The 20,415-nt window shown below is 47.8% G+C and overlaps 1 protein-coding gene across 1 annotated transcript in view; it reads left to right on the top strand.

Moving 5' to 3' along the window:
* The window catches only part of EXOSC9 (exosome component 9), a 435,272-nt gene extending 417,638 nt beyond the window's left edge, over window positions 1-17,634 (top strand). The window contains exon 12 of the mRNA XM_078676847.1: window positions 17,353-17,634. Within this exon, the coding sequence (XP_078532973.1) occupies window positions 17,353-17,437 (85 nt within the window). The 3' untranslated portion in view covers window positions 17,438-17,634. The remainder of the gene's footprint in view (window positions 1-17,352) is intronic.
* The last annotated feature ends 2,781 nt before the right edge of the window (window positions 17,635-20,415 follow it).

Raw genomic sequence — 20,415 nt, 5'->3', positions numbered from 1 at the left:
GACATGGCTGGAACATCAGGTCATTTCCCGGGTGGCTCAACACATGGTGGGCTCTCTGAATGCCAGGGCAAACAAACTCAGCCACAGAAGCCTACTGGGTCATAAATGGCATCTCCATCTAGAGGTGGTGCAAGGTCCCTTTCAGCAGTGGGGAGAGCCTTGGTTAAATCTGTTCGCAACCGCAGTTCTCTTCGCTGGAGGTTCCAAGGCATCTTTTATTCGGAGATGCTTTTCGTCTTGAGTGGAGCTCAGGCCTCCTGCACACCTTTCTGCCCATACCACTCAAGCCCAGAGTTCTCAGGAAGATCAGTAACAACTGGGCCCAAGTCATCCTTGTGACTGTGGACCGGGCTCAGAGAGTTTGGTATCCCGAGCTGTTGACCATGGCTATCACTCTTCCGATTAGGCTGACCCTTTGGGAGGATCTTCTGTCGCAGCAGCAGGGGAGAATTCTCCACCCAAACATTTCAATAGGTTAAGAAACGACAGTCGACAGCCTTCACTCTTCCACCCGAAGTCTGTGATGTTATTGTGGCTGCCAAGTGTCCAAAACGGAACACTCCTGATGCTGAAGCAAGCTTGTGGCATGGGGTGCAGAAAAGCAAGTTGACCCCCTTTCTGCTCCTGTTCTTCTCTGTATTCTTTCCATTGCCCAGCAGGGTTCTGCTCTGGGAACCCTAAAGGGTTGACTTTCTGCTATCTCTGATTTTCTGTGGTTGCCTGACCAGCTATCCCTTTTCAAATCCCCTATTGTACATAGGTTGCATAGGTTAGCAGCATGTGTTTCCTCCTCCTCCTCCTCCTTCTTTTATCATGGCTCAGTGGGACGTTAATCTCATCATGACGTTCCTGATGTGCACTCACTTTGAGCCCTTGCACAACTGTCCTCTCAGGATCTTTACCAATAAGACGGCCTTACTGGTGGCAATAACATTTGCCTGGATGGTCAGTGAGCTTCATGCTTCGTGATCCAAGCCTCCGTACCTGAACATGTGCCCAGACATGCTGGTTCTGCGAACTAGAGTTTCCGGTCTTATGAAAGTTGTCACTCCTTTTCATGTAGGCCAGTCCATCACTCTGCCTACATTACCTTTGGTAACGCCTTATCTGTTAGAGGCTCTATCTAGTCGCAGATTCCTTTCCGACTTACCCATCCTAGCCACTCTGCGAACGGATTTCTAGTGACAGGGCTTTCCCCTTTCAAGGCCCTAGTTTTCCACACCAGTGGTCACTGTTCTCCGTGGCTCTGTGCTCCTGGCGTGGAAAGTTGCCAAAAGTAAACGGACGTCAGAGCGCTGGGATGGCGCCTATATAGTCACCACATCGGAGCACGACTACACCGATCGGAGCTGATCGACGCCACCTACCAGCGCGCAGGGGTACTGCTCACAAAAGGTTTCCAGATCCAGTCTGACATCTAGGGATAATTCTAAGATAAGGAATCTGTGGCTTGATAGAATCTTTACCAATAAGGCGTTACCGAAGGTAAGTAACTTGTCCATCAAGTTATGGCCTGGTCTAAAGCAGGTTTTGAAAGATGGATCATGTATCTAGATTTGAATGCATTAATTTGTTGACATGCAGGACAGCAACATGGACATCGGCTCAGGTGTTACCAAAAACTGTTGTGTGGCCATACTAGCCCGAGAAGAAGCACAAGCAGGTCAGCTAGTTTGTATATGAGAAAGAGGATATTCCTTTGTAATCTTATCTGTAACAATTGATTTTCAGCATGTGTTGTAGATTCACGTGTAGCTTTCCTACCTCTAAGGCAGAGGTCTTCAAACTGGGGCCTCGAGTGATCCCAGGGGGGGCGCCAGGCTATGCCCAAAAGAAGCATTATGCTCACAGCCATGCTTTGTTTTAAGCATGGAAGAAAACGAGCAGCTGTAGCCTCTCTGTAATGTGCCATCATTAACAGCTTTTGTCATTTATATCCGGCGGGGAGAAGGTGTCAGAAGGGAAGGGACTCTAAATCTTCTTCTACACCCCTACCCCCATTTCTATTAATCACACTAGGTATTTTTACATGTTAGTAAGGCCTGTCTGACCACAATAGTATGTTTTGCAATCCTGTATTTGGTTACATTTTTAAAACACTAAGGGGATTAGGACTGCAGAGGCTCATGTAAATAATGTTCTATCTCAATACATGAACCTTAATGACATTCTAGATCCATCTCAAAATGGCTTCAGACCAGGCCACAGCACCGAGTCCGCCCTACTAGCCACAACTGAACAACTACGGACGATCCTTGACGCCGGTCAGAGTGCAGCGCTGATCTTATTAGATCTTAGCGCTGCCTTTGATACGGTGTCTCATGACATCCTTCTGTGTCGTCTGGAGGCAGTAGGGATTACGGGAACCGCCTTAGAGTGGTTCAGATCTTTTCTACAGGATAGATCTTTCCGGGTATCGGCGCCGCTGTTCCTTTCTCAATCCCATCCCATCGGTCAGGGGGTTCCACAAGGCTCTGCACTAAGCCCGTCTGTTTAATCTGGATGTATGACTAAACCACGACTTCCTAAACCACGAAATTTAAACAACGAACAATGCTTAACCACTTCTTATTTTACAACGACTTACTAAACAACGAAAATATTTTAAATTGCCCATTATTAATTCACGCCAGTATTTTCTCTTAAATAAACATGTTTTAGCCAATCAGCGTTCAAAATCAAGCAGAGTGAGATTAAAGTCTTATCTTCTTAATCACCTAACAAGTAACACAAACACATCAAGCTGTGTCCCTCTGCACAAGCACAATCAAGGACAGTAGAATCGTAATGCTTAAGTAAATTAAGCATGAGCTTGTTTTTTAATAAAAAATTATTCATAGATTAATATTTTGTAATTCGTTTTAAGTGATGATTACTTTATAAAACGTCTTTTATAAAGATATACTTTTAAATACCGGACTAACAAGAATTAATTTACTTCCCAACCATTACCCATAGCATACCTACAACCTGTGTCTTGAAGTAAAAATCTTTTAATCAAATTAAATACAAATTCAATACCACGAATTTAGAAAAACAAAACACCCGTTTTTTTTAACGTTTTTATATTCATTGATTCAAATTATTCACCTACCTGATAATGCCAGAGAATTCCCACTTCGTACAAACAAGCAGGATGATAAACAGACTACTTCCCAACACTCTTTGTAGTCCGCCAGCCAGGGTGCAAACAAGACGTAATGGCTGTCCTCTGCAGTTCAGGTTGCCCGCCAGCGTGATTCCAGAAATGCTTTTCAAATGGAATGGAGGGCGAAAATGATTACCGTGCCACAGATTAATGTGAGGCATTAGCACTTTCACTACTGTGCAGTTCGGAAGGGTGAGGGGGCGGAGATGAGTGACGTAACACACCAACACTGCCTAATCAAAGTGAAGATGAGGGATATGGAAGCGGAGAGAAGTGACGTAAGCTTTCTGGAAACAAACAAGACGTAAGTCTGTCGTGGACTCTGTAATATGTGATTCTGCATTGTTCCCAAAAGTCGTGGTTCAGGTTTTCGTGGTTCAGGACTTCGTTGAATGAGATTCTTCGTTGTTAACACATCGTTGTTCAGGTAAGTCGTAGTTCACACTTCGTTGTTTAGGATGTTTCCCGTTTAATCTATATATTCAGCCCCTCGTGGCTGTGGCAAAGGCATGGGACCTAACGTTGGTATCATATGCTGACGATACCCAGCTTGTTATCACCTTAGCTGAAGGGCCATTTACATCGGCCACGAGGTTCAGAGACGGGATGGCCGCAGTAGCCCAATGGATGGCTGACAACTGTCTACAGCTTAATGCAAGCAAAACTGAGGTCCTACTGGCAGGGAAGAACATCTCCCTTTGGAACAAGCACTGGTGGCTGGCCTCGCTCGGTACTATGCCTGTGCCAAAGACTCTTGTTAAGACCTTAGGAGTCTGGATGGATTCATCACTTAGCTTTCAGACCCACACGAAGAAAGTGGCAGCTACATGTGTCGGCCTGCTTAGAGGCTTAAATCCCCTCCTGAAGTTCTTTGATTCAGCAGTTCGGCAGCTTATTGTCCAATCCACTATACTATCGCGTTTGGACTATGCCAGCGTGTTGGTCTTGGGGGGTAATAAAGCCAAGATACAGCGACTCCGAGTCCAAAATTCGGCTGCCAGAACCTTGGTAGGACTTCCTCGCCGGTGTTCTGTTAGAGCCACGATCAGTAGGCTGCACTGGCTTCTGATCAATTCTCGGATCCAGTTTAAAGCTCTCTGTCTGGCGTTTAAGATCTTAAAATCCGGGCGCCCGTAACTATTGCGCCCACTTCTGAACCTGTATGCTCCCACGCGTAGCTTGCGCTCGCTGGGGCAGCATCTGGTAATCGTACCACGGACTAAACTCTGCCGTATTGGCGGTCACTCTTTCCGGGTCATGGCAGCCAAGCTATGGAACTCCTTACTGATCCATATCCGTGGAATGGAGGATCTGCTGGCATTCCGGAAAGCCATTAAAACCTTCCTCTTTCCGTTATCATAGGGCTTGCGACTATGATGGGCTGGCTCTTAATTGAATCTGTATCCTTTAGATCTAGTAGCGCCGGGACGCCTCTTTGCTGGGGCAGCTGTGCGCTTAGAAATCATTTAACATAACATAAATGGAATGTTTAAATATGTCTCCTGTTTAAATAAATTAAGACATATTTAAACATTTCCAATTTAATGGAATTATTGTGAAAAATTCTGAGGCAGGGGGGACAGATGAATTAGATTTTTTCACTGGGGGGGGGCGCGGCGTTAAAAAGTTTGAAGACCACTGCTCTAAGGAATATGGAAAGAAGTAGAATATCCATTTAAAGAAAATACAGAAATGTTTTTTGTAGGCAGACATTTATTCAATGGTGAACAATATACATTTTCTGTAGCATTCTGCTTTGTGCTTTTTGGGGAGACTCCCTTCAAGCAATACAACACCAATTTAAAACTGTAACAGGTTGCGTAGAAGAAAATAAGCTACAGTATTCAAAACCGAGCACTAGATGGTAGATGTGTGCTCAGTCTATGAATATACAACTCAACAAGGATACAAACTGCTTTTTACCCATTTTTGATTTCTACTGACAATTTATCTGCAATTTGAGGATTGGGCCCAGGAGTGTTTTTATAATTTTATTTTTTAAAAGTATGTTTGATCACTCCTCATTCTAATCTCTTGACTATACCTTATGGGCACTTCTGGTATCGAGGCAGGTGCCACATATGCATAGATGTTTGCCCTCACCTCCTGCTTGATTCCGGTCTGGGAAAGACATGGCTTGGTAGTTCGGACTGGACTGTTCCCATGAGGCACAGGGTCAGAGCTGATTTGCATATAGCCAGTGTCTAACCCAGGGTGGTGTGGAGTGCAAAAAAACGATGGATTTAGGCCCAGATCTTTGTACTGGGGTGAATGTATGACATTCTTCTACATTCTGTCCATCAACTGTGTTTTTTGCAATTTTCACCCCGAGAGTGCTGGGTATGCTCAGACGTGAGTCCCAGGCTCTCCACACCACTGGAGTCAAGCTATCCAGGCTGATGAAGGCTGATAGCCAGAAACCGGTCCTTGGATGCTTGATTCCGGTCTGGGAAAGACATGGCTTGATAGTTCGGACTGGACTGTTCCCATGAGGCACAGGGTCAGAGCTGATTTGCATAACCCAGGGTGGTGTGGAGTGCAAAAAACGATGGATTTAGGCCCAGATCTTTGTACTGGGCTGAATGTATGACATTGTTCTACATTCTGTCCATCAACTGTGTTTTTTGCAATTCTCACCTCCTGCCACATCATGCAGGCCTGATTCCCTGTGCAAGTGTCATGGTTATCTTGACAACTCTTGCACTGTGCCACCTGTACACCAAGACATGACCAGTCAGTCGTGTCCTTCAGACACTTTGTGCCCTCATTCCGAGTCTCCCTACCAGCTCTGTCTCTGCTTCCAGAAATATCTAAAATTTAGGATAATAAGTAATGTATGTGGTTCAATTTTCCCTTAGCTGCACCCTTCCTTGGACAATTTCGCCTTTAAGAGAAGATTCAGATTTTAAGGAAAGGGTAACATTTTTGGGCTTGGTGGAACTTCTCTCTCTATTGACAGCCCCTGGTTTCTTTCATTGTTGCAGCATTGCTCTCCTGTACTTCTTGGCCACTACACAGAGAATAGATTTGTGTCTGTGCTGACAACTTCCTGGGTTAATTAAAAAATAAAAGTACACTGATGTTTATCTTGCATTTCCAACCTTACAAAGCAACACAAATATGCCCTCACAAGTGTATTACAAAACAAATGTAGAGAGTTTGAGTATCAGTTCTGCGTTTTTTGGCACTTTTTTTTTTTTTTTTTTTTTAGCGATCTAGAAAAGTGCAGCCCTCCAGAATTTAGTAATGGCAATCTCTGCTGTACTCATTTATCTGAATGAGACAATTAGTTATGGATTCCTCACTTTAGAATTACCCCCAGGCGTTATTCTTCAGCAGTACCCCTGCGCGGCGCTAGGTGGTGTCGGTTGACTCTGCGTTGGTCTTTGGCATCGTGGTCGCCGGAATGAAGTCGCTGTATCTAGGTAGATGCCGCCCTTGCACGCTGACATCAGTTCTTTCTTTTTCCATGCCAGCCAGCGCAGATCTGAAGAGAGCAGTACCTCAAGTCACTTTTTGACTCTGTTTTTGCAACTTTTGCCAACATCTTTTTGGGTTGATCGACTCCTGGTGCACGGAGGAATGTCACGTTGGACCGGCTTCAAGGCTTGTGACTCCAGTCACAAATTGATGTCGGTCAAAGACCCGCACCTCGTGTGCCTTTGGTGCCTGGAGCGCGACATCAACCAGAAGTCATCCTCAGACTGCCGGACCATGAACCCGAAGTCTTTGCGGGAGCGGTCCCGAAAGCTTCTCGAGGCCCGGCAGTCCGCTCTGTGCCATTCGAGGTCCTGGTCGAGAGGGAGGACGCGGGACCTGTCGCGGAGCCACCACCACCACTAGTCATCAAAGTCTTTGTCTTCGGGTAAGTCGAAACACAAGAAGAAGGCGAAGAAGCATAGTCGCTCTTTGCGTTCTCCTAGTCTGTCGGCCTACGCGACACGGGAAGCGAAAGGTAGTCGTCCAGGTCGACTCAGGCCTTCCCTCCTTTTCCGGGAGCCGGAGTACCCCTGCTCAGCTTCAAAGCTTTTATGAAGCCTTGCACTCCAGCTTCAGGCAGCCCGACTCCTCGGGCGTGCCCTCGGGACCCACGGACTCGGCTGGGGACTCTAGGCCTTCGATGCCTTCGGCTCTGGTGCTTCAGGGCCCCCAAGGATCCACCCCCCCCCCCGACACTGGTTCTGTCCCCAGCCAGCTTTGGCCCGGTCTCCCCCTCGTTGAGGACACGGAGCGGGACCGACGTCCTGGCGTCGACAAAAGCTGGGACCGGCATCGACCAGTACTTTTGTACCTCGGTTTTCCCCTGATATTTCCTACCACCCTGAGTAGCTACCAGGAGAGGGCGATAAAGGACTGGGAGGGGTCTGTGGACCCTCTTGCAGACCAGTTAGAGGATTCAGACTGGAGAGAGGAGTTTGGTGACGCCAGTGATCTGGACACCTCCGCAGGCATGCTTTCTCCCCCTACCCATTTTCCTCTCTTCCCTTCCTACCCCAGAGAGCTTGGTAGCCCAAGCCTCAACTTCCAAAGGTGCATTCCCTAACACACCACCTGATAGGGAATCCAAGAAGCTGGACCACCTTGGGAAGAAGATTTTTTCTTCCTCCAGCTTGGGACTGCATTTCTATTGGGCCGTTACTCCCACTCTGTGTGGGACACGGTTGCGCAGGTGCTGTCACAGTGCCCGGAGGAGGCCCGGGACATGTTCTCCCATGCTGTTGCCGAAGGGAGAGACACATCGAAGTTGGCCATCCGGTGTGCGCTGGGCACAGCCGACTCACTGGGCAGGACGATTTCCACGTCGGTAGCACTGAGACGCTATGCCTGGTTGAGGTCTACTGGCTTCTCGGTGATGTCCAAGCAACGCTTTTGGACATAACCTTTGATAGCCGTCGCCTGTTTGGCAACAAGGCAGACAACGCGCTCGAACACTTGAAGGATTCTAGTGCTACCGCCAGATCCTTAGGCCTCGCTCACACCTCTCACCCAGCGCAGTCTGGTTTTTGCCCCTTTCGAGGCGCCACGCTCCGCCTAGAGCCACAGGGCTGTGCAAGCTGTCCAGCCTCTGCGCGGGTGGGGATGTGGATCCCACCGCCATGGTCAGGGGGCCAGCGGGCGGGTCAGTCCACCAGCGCCCCCTCTGCAGCAGCCCTCAAACCCTTCTAGTCCAGCCTTTCAGGCCAATCAAACGCCAGTGGGCGGCAGGATTCGCCATCACCTCCCCCACTGGCTCAACATAACGTCGGACAGGTGGGTTTTGCAGATACCAATAAACAAAGTGGACAAGTGGTAAAATCATCATCGGGATCTGCGTGAGGAATTGTATTGTACCTCTGTATCCCTTTTGGTTTAAGGTCTACTAGTCTCAGCCTTCTGGATTGTTAATGAGGCTTTCGTCAGGACCTAAGTGAGTGTGTGGCAAAAAACGATGCCACAGTGGTGTAAATATCAGCAAGCCTAAAGTGTGATGTGTGAGTAGTGGGAGCTTGTAACTTACAGATCCTCAGGGTGGAGTACTTTTACTCGATAAGGTTATTAGCCTCATGGATCCCTTCGGAAAAGCTTTACCCGGTTCTGACCATTTAGTCGTGGTAAAGAAATCATTCAAACCTACGCTTTCCGTAAGGATCCCGCTGTTCGACCTCACGCAGATCCCAATGATGTTTTTACCCATGTCCTAGGACCCTTTAATTAAACCTTTCATAAGGGTTATTCCCAGACACGTTTTTTATCATATAATCACATTGCACATAGCACTTCACTGTCATCACATTCACAACCAGCTCCAATGTAACTCAGGCGTCGAAGCACAGCTTGATTGCATTAGGTGATCCAGCTAGGCCCCGATGATGAAGCATGCCACCTACTAGGTAGGTGGGTGAGGGGTTTCCTAAAAACAACTGCTGTTCTTTTGCGCTCCTTTTTTGTGAAAGTTTGGGTAAAGAACCACAAACCCAAACCTGCAAAAGGACTTGTCCACTTTGTTTATTGGCATACTGCTCAGGGGAAAGGACAAGTCAACCCTTTCCTTACTGTCTAGTTATTCTCATGGGTTTTGCAGATAGTCCGAATGGGCTACTTCCTCCCCTTCGAGACTAACCCGCCATCCATGCCACCTTAATTCCATAGCATGTCAGGGGATTACCTGGCCCTTCTCCAGCAGGAAGTTACGGCTCTCTTGGCCAAGGGAGCCGTCAAGCGAGTTCCTGACCCAGAAGTAGGTCGTGGTTGCTATTCCCACTACTTTCTGGTGCCCAAGAAGGACAAGGGGCTGCGTCCTATCTTGGATCTCAGGATCGTCAACCGCTTATTCCGGAAGGAGAAGTTCAAAATGTTGATGCTGGCTCAGGTGCTGTCTGCCCTTGACCTGGGAGACTGATTGGCAGCGTTGGACTTACAGGCTGCTTATTTTCACATTCCCGTCCTGCCGGCCCACCGGTGTTACCTACGGTTCACAGTAGGCCGCAAGCACTTTGTTTCCCGTGCTACCCTTTGGCCTTACCAGCGGCCCTCAGGTGTTCACGAAAGTGATAGCGGTGGTCGGAGCTCATCTGCGCAGATCAGGGGTTCCAGTCTTCCCCTATCTCGACGACTGGCTGTTGAAGGCGGGTTCGCCCCAGGCAGTCCTCTCCCACCTCCAGACTACGGCGGACCTCACTATCAATGTGCCAAAGTTGTGAGAAGTTGGCCTAATATATGATGCTCACTAATTCTAGTGATCACCTTGTATCAGTCCAAACAACCCTTATGGTGATTGGTTGTTAGTCAACCTTATAGACCAGCTATCCTAATGGTAGCATGGACAAAGCAGTCTTACGCTAAACTCTTTTGGCATGTGAAGCCAGCTGTTTTACCACATATAACCCCTTGAATACCAGATGAAAGGACACCACACAGGTTGTTATGAAAATAAACAGTATATTTATTAATAACAAACACCTCTGAACTCTTTGAGGTCAGAGGGCTAAGCACATGACAATCTCTTGAGAAAAATACGACAAGTTGCACAAATTACAATGGTGCCCTAGGGACACAACAAACCATATACTAAGTAAATGGTATAAGGAAATCGATAGAGGAAATGGAGATGCCCAGAGGCTGTAGGATCGCTGGGACTACACTACCCTAACCTTAGGTAAGTAGCAGGAGGCCCACGGGACGTGTGTGCAGAGTGTGAACTCACTCGCGAGATGCGGAACAAAGTCAATGGGCAGAACAAATTACGAAAAGGTAAGTAACAGACAGTTCCGACTAGTTAGGACTAAAACGACTGGATATCTGGACACTAGGAGAGTCAATCTACCCTTGAGCACCGAAGTGCTCTTGTTACCTCACCCACGGGCTGCGGGTGCATAGGTGCCAAAGTGTGTCGGGTTTCCGCGTTGAAGTCAATGGAGCCTTGAAGAAAGATGCTGCAGGCGACCAGGAGGAAGATGTCCAGTGCGATCCAAGGGTGGATCGAGGAAGAAGAGGACCTGAAAGCAGAGGGGACAGTGTTCAAAGTCACTAGCCAGTGACCGGTGTGGAACCAGGAAGGAACCAGATGCTGTCGTCGCGATCAGGTGAAGAGTGGACGCTTGTCTCTGTAGCCACGTGGACCAGGCGGTGTCTTCGATGACCAGGATGGAGGCACGAGCTGTCCCACGCAGGCTCTCGCTGCCGGCGGTGTCGGATCCGGATTTGGAGTCAACCGGCCTTGGCAAAGGCAACCCACGCGGTGAGTGGAAACGGCATCTGGTGCGGACCAGGAGGGTCCGGGGTACTTCTCTTTTGGAAGGAAGCAAGGGCCAGTCTGGAGCAACCAGACCAGCAGTGTAGATTTCGTGGATCGTCGTCTAGGAGGCCACTAGCCAGCCGGCAAGTGACCAATCAACGCGTCGAGTAGCAACCAAGCAAAAGGGCCCCACGCAGATCTCGTGGATGCTGGAGGGCTGCTCTTCGGTGCAGGAGCTGCTCGGGGCTGGGGCTTCTCAGTCCCCAAAGCACTTACTCGAGGATGCCTCTGAAGTCGTGCTGGAAGCGAAGTGCAGTTTTTTCAAGATGGCCGTTCCCACGTGTCTCGTCGCACCCACGGATCTCAGCTGTGCTGCAGATGTAGGTTGAGGTCGGAGAGGTCTGGAAGTCTGGATCTCGTCGGGCTCTGAAGTCTGTTTCCGGCAGGAAGGACGACAAAGTGAACTGCTAGGACGCTTGATGGTGCCTGCAGTTGCAGGGTGGACCCTCCTTGCCCACAAGGGAGATTCTTCAGTCTTCTGTGGAGCAGAACGTCGAAGTCCAGAGTTTCTTCTTGAAGGTTGTTCAGGATAATCTAACTTGGAATGGGACCAGCTCCTACCTTTATCCTGCTAAAGGGGGCTGTACTAGTGAATAGGTCCCTCCCATGGGTGGGACCAGGAAGGGGGGTGGTTACACCCCCTATACTTTGTCTGGTTTCGCGCTGGGGCTGGAGTGCCCCAGCAACTGGTTTGAACCGGGGTATGCACAGGGACACCTTGTGTGCCCCAGGCATGTCTCATTCCTTACAGCCCTCCCTACCTCAATACACAAAATCCTGTCTGGGGTGGTGCTAGCACCTCCCAAGGCAGGAAACCCTTTGTCCAGGCCTCCCTCGCTGGAAGGACTCCCAGCAGCAGGGGGTCAGACTTGTGTCTGTGGTGGCAGCATCCATTTTGTGATGCTGAGGCTCAGTTTAACTTTAACCGGGGTTCACAGTTACATACATGTCTTATCCCTCTAGAAGGGTGGAATGCTACCCCTGTCGCCAGAACTGGCGAGGGGGTAGTATTTCAAAGCGTATGACACCTTACACGACATGTTTTGATAATGCGATACCAAAGTTAGCAATAACCGCGAGGATTATAAAGCACTTAAGAGTATATGATATAGCGTTATCATGGAAGCAGCTAAAGGACTTGGTTCCGAAAGCTGCAGACAGGCTCAGCTCATGCTAGAGCACCATCTCACATAATTCCAAGCACTCTGCCTTCAGGATTGATAAGGCCTGCCATAGGAGGGACTGATAGGAGTGTATGTGTCCATTTTAGGGTTAGATATAGGTATAATATATCTACAGCAAAGGGTGATTATACCACCTTGCCCCAGCTGTCTTAGCAGCCAGTTGTGTCAGTTTTGGATGGCCAGCCAGGGGTGGCATAATACATACTGCAGCCCCTGGTAGGCCCTGGGTACACCTATGCCCTGGGTACCTACGGTACACTGTACAGGGGCTGATAAGGGGACCCAGCATCCAATCAGGTATGTACCTAAGGTACATGGAGTCCATTTTACAGAGAGAGCAATTAGTCTGGGGTCCTGAATAGCAGGGCCCCAGGCCAACTAGGTTTAAAACCAGCTAAACACTAGGCAAAAAGTTGGGGGCAACCATAGTCAGATATCCACCTTCCTACAAAAGTCACACCTGATTCCCTCTCAGACGCTCCTTTTCATCGGAGCTGTTCTGGACACAACGCAGTTTTCGGGTTTATCCTCCCGAGCAGCGAGTCAAGGATATTCGGGCTATGATTCTGATCTTTCAGCCTCTATCCCGGGTTTCAGTCAGAATGACGCTGAGGTGCTAGGCCTCATGTCATCCTGCATCCTGCTGGTGGATCATGCTAGGAGGCATATGCTGGCTCTGCAGTGGGACCTGAAATTCCAGTGGGCACAGCATCAGGGGAATCAGTCAGACTGCATCCAGGTCTGCTCGACAATTGTAGTGGTGGCCCACAAACCAGGATTGGGTCAGTGGCAGATCCCTCTCTCTTCCCCAACCAGAGTTTACAGTGGTGACGGATGTATCACTTCTGGGGTGGGGCGGCCACATGGGAGGGGCAGGGATCAGAGGCCTCTGGTCTCTGGCAGAGTCTGGGCTCCACATCAACATTCTGGAGCTTCATGCGATTCGTCTTGCAGACATTCCGTCCCTCTGTCCGAGGAAGAGTAGTGCAGGTGTTATCGGCCAACACCACTGCCATGTGGTACTGCAACAAACAGGGTAGGGTGGGGTCGTGGGCCCTATGTCAAGAGACTCCCCACCTTTGGACATGGCTGGAACATCAGGACATATCCCTTCTGGTTCAACACCTGGCAGGTTTTCAATGCCAAAGCGGACAGACTCGGCCGCAGGTGCATGATGAATCACGAATGGCGTCTTCACTCTGAGGTGGTGCAAGGTCTCTTTCAGCAGTGGGGAGAGCCTAGGTTAGATCTATTCACCACTGAAGAGAACGCGCAATGTCAGCAGCTCTACGCTTTGGAATGCCCAAGGCGGCACTCACAAGGCGACGCTTTTCATCGCGAGTGGAGTTGCAGTCTTCTATACGCCTATCTGCCTATACCACTTCTGCAAAGAGTGCTGAAGAAGATCATGCACGGCTGGGCCCAGTCATTCTTGTGGCTCCGGATTGGGCACAAAGACTCTGGTATCCTGAGCTGTTCTACATGGCCATTGATCCTCCGATCAGACTGCCTCTTCTAGAGGATCTTCTGTCGCAGCAGCAGGGGAGGGTCCTCCACCCGAACCTGTCCAGCCTCCACCTCCTTGCGTGGAGATTGAGCGGCGGCACTTGACGGCTCTCGACTTTCCTCCCGAAGTCTGTAACGTTATCTTGGCAGCCAGGCGTTCCTCCACTAAAACAGTACACGCCTATAGACGGAACAAATTTATGGCATGGTGCACAGCAAAGGCTGTGGATCCCCTTTCCTCCCCTCTTTCTGGTGTTCTCTTGTTTCTCCTTTCTTTGGCCCAGCAGGGCTCTTCTCTGGGCACCATTAAGGGCTATCTCTCAGCCATTTCAGCCTTTCTTAGGCTTCCTGATCAACCTTCTCTTTTCAAGTCCCCTATTATAAATAGATTCCTTAAGGCTATTACTCATCTCTTCCCCCCTGTTCCTTTCGTAGTGCCCCAGTGGGACTTGAACTTGGTTCTGACTTATCTTATGTGTGCTCCCTTTGAGCCGCTACATAATTGTCCTCAGACTTTTAACTTTGAAATCTGCCTTCTTGGTTCCCATCACCTCTGCTTGCAGTGTGAGTGAGCTTCAAGCATTTCTTCTAAACCTCCTTTCCTGGCTGTTCATCCGGACAAAGTTGTCCTTCACACTAGGCCTTCTTTCCTTCCCAAAGTGGTTACCTCTTTCCACATAGGACAGATCATCACTTTGCCCACCTTCTTTTCGCCTCCGCATCCTTCTAAAGAGGAAGAGCAGCTCCATCGTCTGGATTCAAAACATGTGCTTTCCTTCTATCGGGATCGAAAAAGACAATTCCGGGTGGATGACTGTTGGACCCGGCCTCGTGGCGTGGTTCGCCTCTGTCCCGCCACACCCTGTGAGTGTAGGCCTGCACCCTGAGCCCCTGCGCAGCGTCCCCGTAAGAATAGCCTACGCCCAACAGCCTGGTCGTCTCACCCCTGATGAGCCCGAACCCCCGTAAATCCACGACCAGGCCGCATGTCCCCGTCCCGCTCCCGACTCCGAGCGCCTAGACCTGGCCTGCCCCACAAGGCCCGGACGCCATCTTCCCTTCCCGACATCCCTGTCTCCCTGGGCCTAGCGTGACCCCGGCCCCAGCGAAACCCAGACTCCAAAGGCGCGCCAGTCCTGGCTGGGGGGTAAAGCACTCCCCGAGTGAGATAAGCCAGAGAGTTTCGATGGCACCTCCGGCCTCCCTTGAGAGACTGGTTTCCGTCACACCTTCGGGCCTCCCCTGGGGCCCAGTTTCGATCGCACCTCTGGCCTCCCCGAGGGCGGGCTCCAGACCTGCTGGGCGTCTGGGAATTCCTGGACCCATCTTTTTCTAAGGATCAAAGAGCCAACCGCCGGACCTCGCCAACGACCAGCCCCCAGGGCTTGAGACCTCCGCCTGCGAGTGTCCGGAGATCAAAGGGCAGAAGGACTATAACTGGGCCCGCCCGACATCTGGCGGGCAGTTGTATCTTGGACTGGAAGCCCTGCTGATCTGATCGCGGCTGACCCTAAGAAGACTCATCCTGAACCATCCGAGCCCTGCTGACGCTGTCGCGGCTCAAGCTGAACTCTGACCATCGGAGCCCTGCTGACGCTGTCGCGGCTCGTCCTCTTGTAACCATCGGAGCCCTGCTGACGCTGTCGCGGCTCGAGCGGAACTGAACCATCGGAGCCCTGCTGACGCTGTCGCGGCTCGACCTCTAAGACCATCCGAGCCCTGCTGACGCTGTTGCGGCTCCTCACGACCTTCTCCCGATCGAGCCCTGCTGACCTCGGCGCGGCTCGAGGAGTACTCTGGTCCGGCTGGACCATCGAGAGCACCATCACGACCGAGCCGACTCGACGTGGGCGAAGCAGCCAGTGCGACCATCATCCCGTACCCCCCGGCTCGAGGATTGAGAGCTGTGCGTAGGGTCCGCCTCGTACTGTACCAGAGACTAAAAGACTGTCCCGCTTCCCCTTTCCGCATCCTCTACGATTTTGTGGTCTCTTGGCCACTGTGTATATAAGAGTTCTCCCTTCGTTATTTGTTTATATAAAGATCTTGTTACTTCAACTCAACGGTGTGGTGTCTGTTCGTAGTGTGGTGTGAGCTCAGTGGGTACGATCCTAGACCCGAAGTCCTCCCCGGTGAGGACCTCACGATAAGACTCGGCAAGTTCTGTGGGAGAGGTGGATCTTGGGGTACCCGGGTGAGCATAACCTGGCCCCCGGAGATCGCCCCCTCCAACAATGACCAACTCTTTGTTGACTACGTGGGCGCCAAGAAAGGTCGGGCCTTACAAAAATGGACCATCTCTCGGGTCGTCCTTTGTATAAAAATCTGCTTTTCCTTGGTAAAAAAGGAACTTCCAGTAGGGTTGCGTGCCCATCCCACCAGGACAACAGCATCTACTACTGCTTTTGGACGTGGAGTCCCTCTTAATGACATCTGCCAGGCAGCTACGTGGGCTTCACTGTGCACTTTTACTAAATACTACTGTCTGGACAGCCAAGTCCGGGGAGACGTCTTCTTTGGCAGTTCGGTTCTCCAGGACTTTCTGGTGTGAACTTGGTTCGCAGACCCACCTCCGAGGTTGGTATTGCTGTGGTATCTATTCTAAGGTGAGGATTCCATAACTAATTGTCTCTTTCGGATGAACAAGTTATTTACCTTTGGTAAAGATTTATCTGTAAGAGACATAGATTAGTTATGGATTCCTCACCGCCCCATCCATACTTCCTGTTCTGCAAAATAACTTCTAGAGTAAGGGACTCCTTTTCAGGGCCCTAGTTTCCGTGCACCAGAGGTCCGTGTCTTGCATGGCTCTGCGCTTCTGGCGTGGAATGTTGTGTAAAGAACTGAAGTCCGTGCACGAGGGCGGCGTCTAAGTAGATACAGCGACGTCATTCCGGCGACCGCAGTCGACCAACGTCACCTATCGACGCGCAGGGTTTCCGCTGAAGAAAAAATTATTTGGATCCAGTCTGACGCCTGGGGGTAATTCTAAGGTGAGGAATCCATAACTAATCTGTCTCTTACATGCTTGAGTCTTGATGAGCTGATAAACTATAAAGTCTGTTAAATTCTATACAAAACTTTTACTTAACTCAATATACTAAGGAACATGGATGATTGTTTTTCTTAATTTACGAAGTCTGTTTATCTTAATTTACGAAGTCTGTCCATAAATTATCAGTTTATTGTTAATTTTGTTTGCTATTGTCTATCAGCCTGTTTCATTTTAGAAATCTTGCTTACTGTTAAGTTGGTTTTAACTATTGGTGTCTAGTGACGTAGTGAATCTGTATTTTGCACAAATAAGTTGGAAAATATTTATCGGATTTTCATAGTTCAATCCGAATCAGTTGGTGTGCTTTTTTTAGTTCTCTTATTGTAAAGTTTCACTTGGGTAATTGTGAGAGAAAAATGGGATTTGCTTTGGCTAGCACTACTGAAGGCAGTTGAAAGAGTAGAAACGCAATATCTCATGTGCTGCATTTGCTTAAATATACGTAATTCACCACATGTCAAACCTCTTAAAGGCTGCCTCTATGATTTAACTAAGACTGATTTCCTTTATGTATTTATACTGAATTGGCGCTAAAAGAACAGCAGGGTCTTGCTCTCCTTTTCCAATGAGCTCTCTCTCTCTAACCTGATATTTTTTTAGTATTCCATTTTACTTTCCACCAGAACTGCAGTCTGCCAGTTTTAAGAAATTCTCTGTTTTTCATGCATGTGTGCTTGTTTTGTAGTGCTGCATCCCAGCCCCTACCGAAGAGCAACCCTATTGCTAAAAAGAAGCCCAACAAAAAGAAAAAAAAGAAGCCTGCACATTAAAGCTAGTGTGGATGCTCTACAAAGGCACAATGTACTGATGGAAGCCGTCAGATGTTTGGTTAATGCCGTGCATTACAAAAAACAGCCTCTCTTACCTGAGAAATTAAAAGTAAAATTCAGTTGTTTTAGGCCACTGGGTTCAACCTGCCTTTTGTTTTGAATTGAAATTCACAATAAAGTTTGCTTAAGAATCTGTATTTTATGTTACAGAATTGTATTCAACTGTTGACCACCATGCATGCAAAAAAAAAAAAGACTGCTACTTTTAACATTGTAATATCTGTTCCTAATGTAAGCCAGAGTTCTAAATGGCAAGATGTGACCTTATGCATGAATGCGTACGAATTCTAAAATTCTTTTATTGTAAGAATGGACTTTCAGGTGATTCAAAGATCCGTGCAAGTCAGTGACCCATGGGAAATGTAAAATAAGGAGGCTTGTTGAAAAATAGTGTAAGCCAAGTCATTTAATATGGAGACCATGATTTGAGATAGGAGTTCAAAGATGTGGGTGACACAAGTTTGTTGTTTGGAATCTGGAGACCAGTCACCACATATTTCTATTGAGGGTCCTCCAATATTAGTAGGAAAGGTCAATTTTCTGTTTCCTAGAGCCTTTTCAGCCAGGAGAATAATGATGGTATAATATTGAGATAAAGGGTATTTGCCGTTAATGAGTAAGATTTCAAACATGATTGTTCCATTAAGGAGACTAATGCTTCTAAATGAAAAGACACACATAGGCTTTCAACTAGAAGAGGGTATGGGTGTGACAAGTCCTGTACTCAACCAATCTTAAATCTGACAATGTATACACTAAAAAAAATAGTGGCCGCTTAAGATAGAAAGGGAGCCTTTTAGTGCATTGTAATATAACTTAGGAAGCCAAGCCATAGTGGTGTACATAAATGGTAACTTGCTTTAAATAATACTTGAGGCAGACCAAATGCAGAGAAACAAAGAAGGGAATGGATTAGTAAGGCTGTTGGCAAATAATTTGTTTGGCGAAATGGCAGACTAGTTTGCCCTGGTCGACTTCATCAAAGGTACAAATTGTTTTTAGGATATAAATCTGAGCATGAAGAAAATACTATTTATTACATCTAGAACTGCAAAACATGCATCTCCTGTGTGAGAATGTATATATGTACATTTCTGAAAACTTGCACTGTTTGAAATCTGCATTAATACCTACACCATAGGTACAAACCTTTCTGCCACAGACACACCTTGCTCTACTGAGGGGGTATAAGTTCCAGCAGCAAGGCTTGTGTTGCTTTAGGGAACTGGTTGTTGGAAAAAAACTGCTGCATTAAAAATGTGAGAATCTAGATTTGCATACATAAGTGAAAATCTTGATAAAATTGTGGACAAAGGCGGAATATGGCTGAGTGCTCCTTTTATGGGAGTGGTTATGGCCATTTGTTCATTAAGGATATTAAAACAAAAAAGGATGGTATGGCTGCTGTTGTTGTTGCCTAAAACTCCAGCATAACTTAATATTTGAATGGACACTCGAGACATAAAGTGACTATGACGCCAGCAGATACTGTTAGCTCCAGTGATCATTTTCTATATCCAATGGAGATATTCGTCCGCTCTACCTCTGTTCAGAGTGCTTTAAATCTAATGCTGTTCGAGTGGAATAGTGAGTGATTTTCTTCTTCTATATTATATGCAAACCAGCAAAGTGCTGAACCCCGCTGAGGGGCGGATGTAAGAAATGTGGCTCAGCATTTTCTTTCTGTAAAGAAGATTAACTTGCAGTGGTGTTGCCTGTTGTGGGAATCCTTAATACAGAGAAATTATGCCCCCTGGCAGCTGTTAGAAAACAGAAGGTCATGTGAAGAGTTTACATAATATTAACTTCTAATGTTATACACAAAACTACTGTGCAACCACAGTGGGAACACAACAGATCAAAAACTGAATACTCTTGAATGAGGCAACGTTGTGTTAACAAGGTAGGCTGGAAGTAGGTCAGGGTAAAAGGGTTTTTATGTTCACAAACTGACCAGCCAAGACCTTTCTGAATTACATGAAGAAAAGAGTACTGATTCAAGGGAGGTTATTCAGAATGACAGTTCAAAAATTGAGCTGTAGCTTGAGTGACTCAACAGCACTTTTGATACTGAATAAAGAGGGGGCACGCCACACTCCAACAATCGGCAATCTCTGAATGTCTTTCAGGTGTGAGCTTCAGGTGAGTCAGTGCTTTACTATCCACTTTTCCGTTTTATCTTGGTTAGGACATACCTGAGTTCAGTGTTTATTAGATCTCGGAGGAGGACCATTTGCATAATAATTGTAGGAATACCCTCATCCCCCCTCCTCCGCCTTCCCCCAATGCTAAATGGGGGTAAATTGAGAACACTGAGAGGACACCTGACACTATTGATGCGAAAACTATCCTAAGCTTGTAGCCAACACTGTGTGCTAGAATGCTTGTGCATATTGCATTCAACATTTATTGACCTTCCTGGAACAATGGGAGTGATTTACATATAAGGCTAAGCAGTCAAAGGAATTAGGAAATGTTAACAAGCATTGGTAAGTTCCTACTGTTTATTGAACGAAACGCGTTGGCTGGACAGTTTATGTAAATAAAGAAAAAAGGATGAAAAAAGAGAAAGGTTTTGATACAATATGCTTGATTGGATTTCTTTACCTGTTGCGCCTCCATATGCTTTATTGACCAAGGATCTGGTACCAGGGGCACGGAACAACGGCATGTGCTGGAGGAATTGTGCACAGGACTTTTAAATCTACGAAACCAAGTGTGAAGTGCAGACTGGAAGGTCCGCCGTTGGGTTCTTTTTCATTTGACCCTAAAAATAACTATTGGTTTAAAAGCATGTGAACGTCCTGTGCATCCAGCAGTTTTCAGGTAACAATTAAAAAGGCCAAGATAACTCTGGTGATTAATGTTCCTACTGCTGAGGATCTGAATGTTGTCTAGTGGCAATTTCGACACTTCCT

Source organism: Lissotriton helveticus, chromosome 2_1 (genome assembly GCF_964261635.1).
Source record: "Lissotriton helveticus chromosome 2_1, aLisHel1.1, whole genome shotgun sequence".
Taxonomy (NCBI): Eukaryota; Metazoa; Chordata; class Amphibia; order Caudata; family Salamandridae; genus Lissotriton; species Lissotriton helveticus.
The sequence above is the reverse complement of the archived record's forward strand: the minus strand, read 5'-3'. Positions and strand labels throughout refer to the sequence as shown.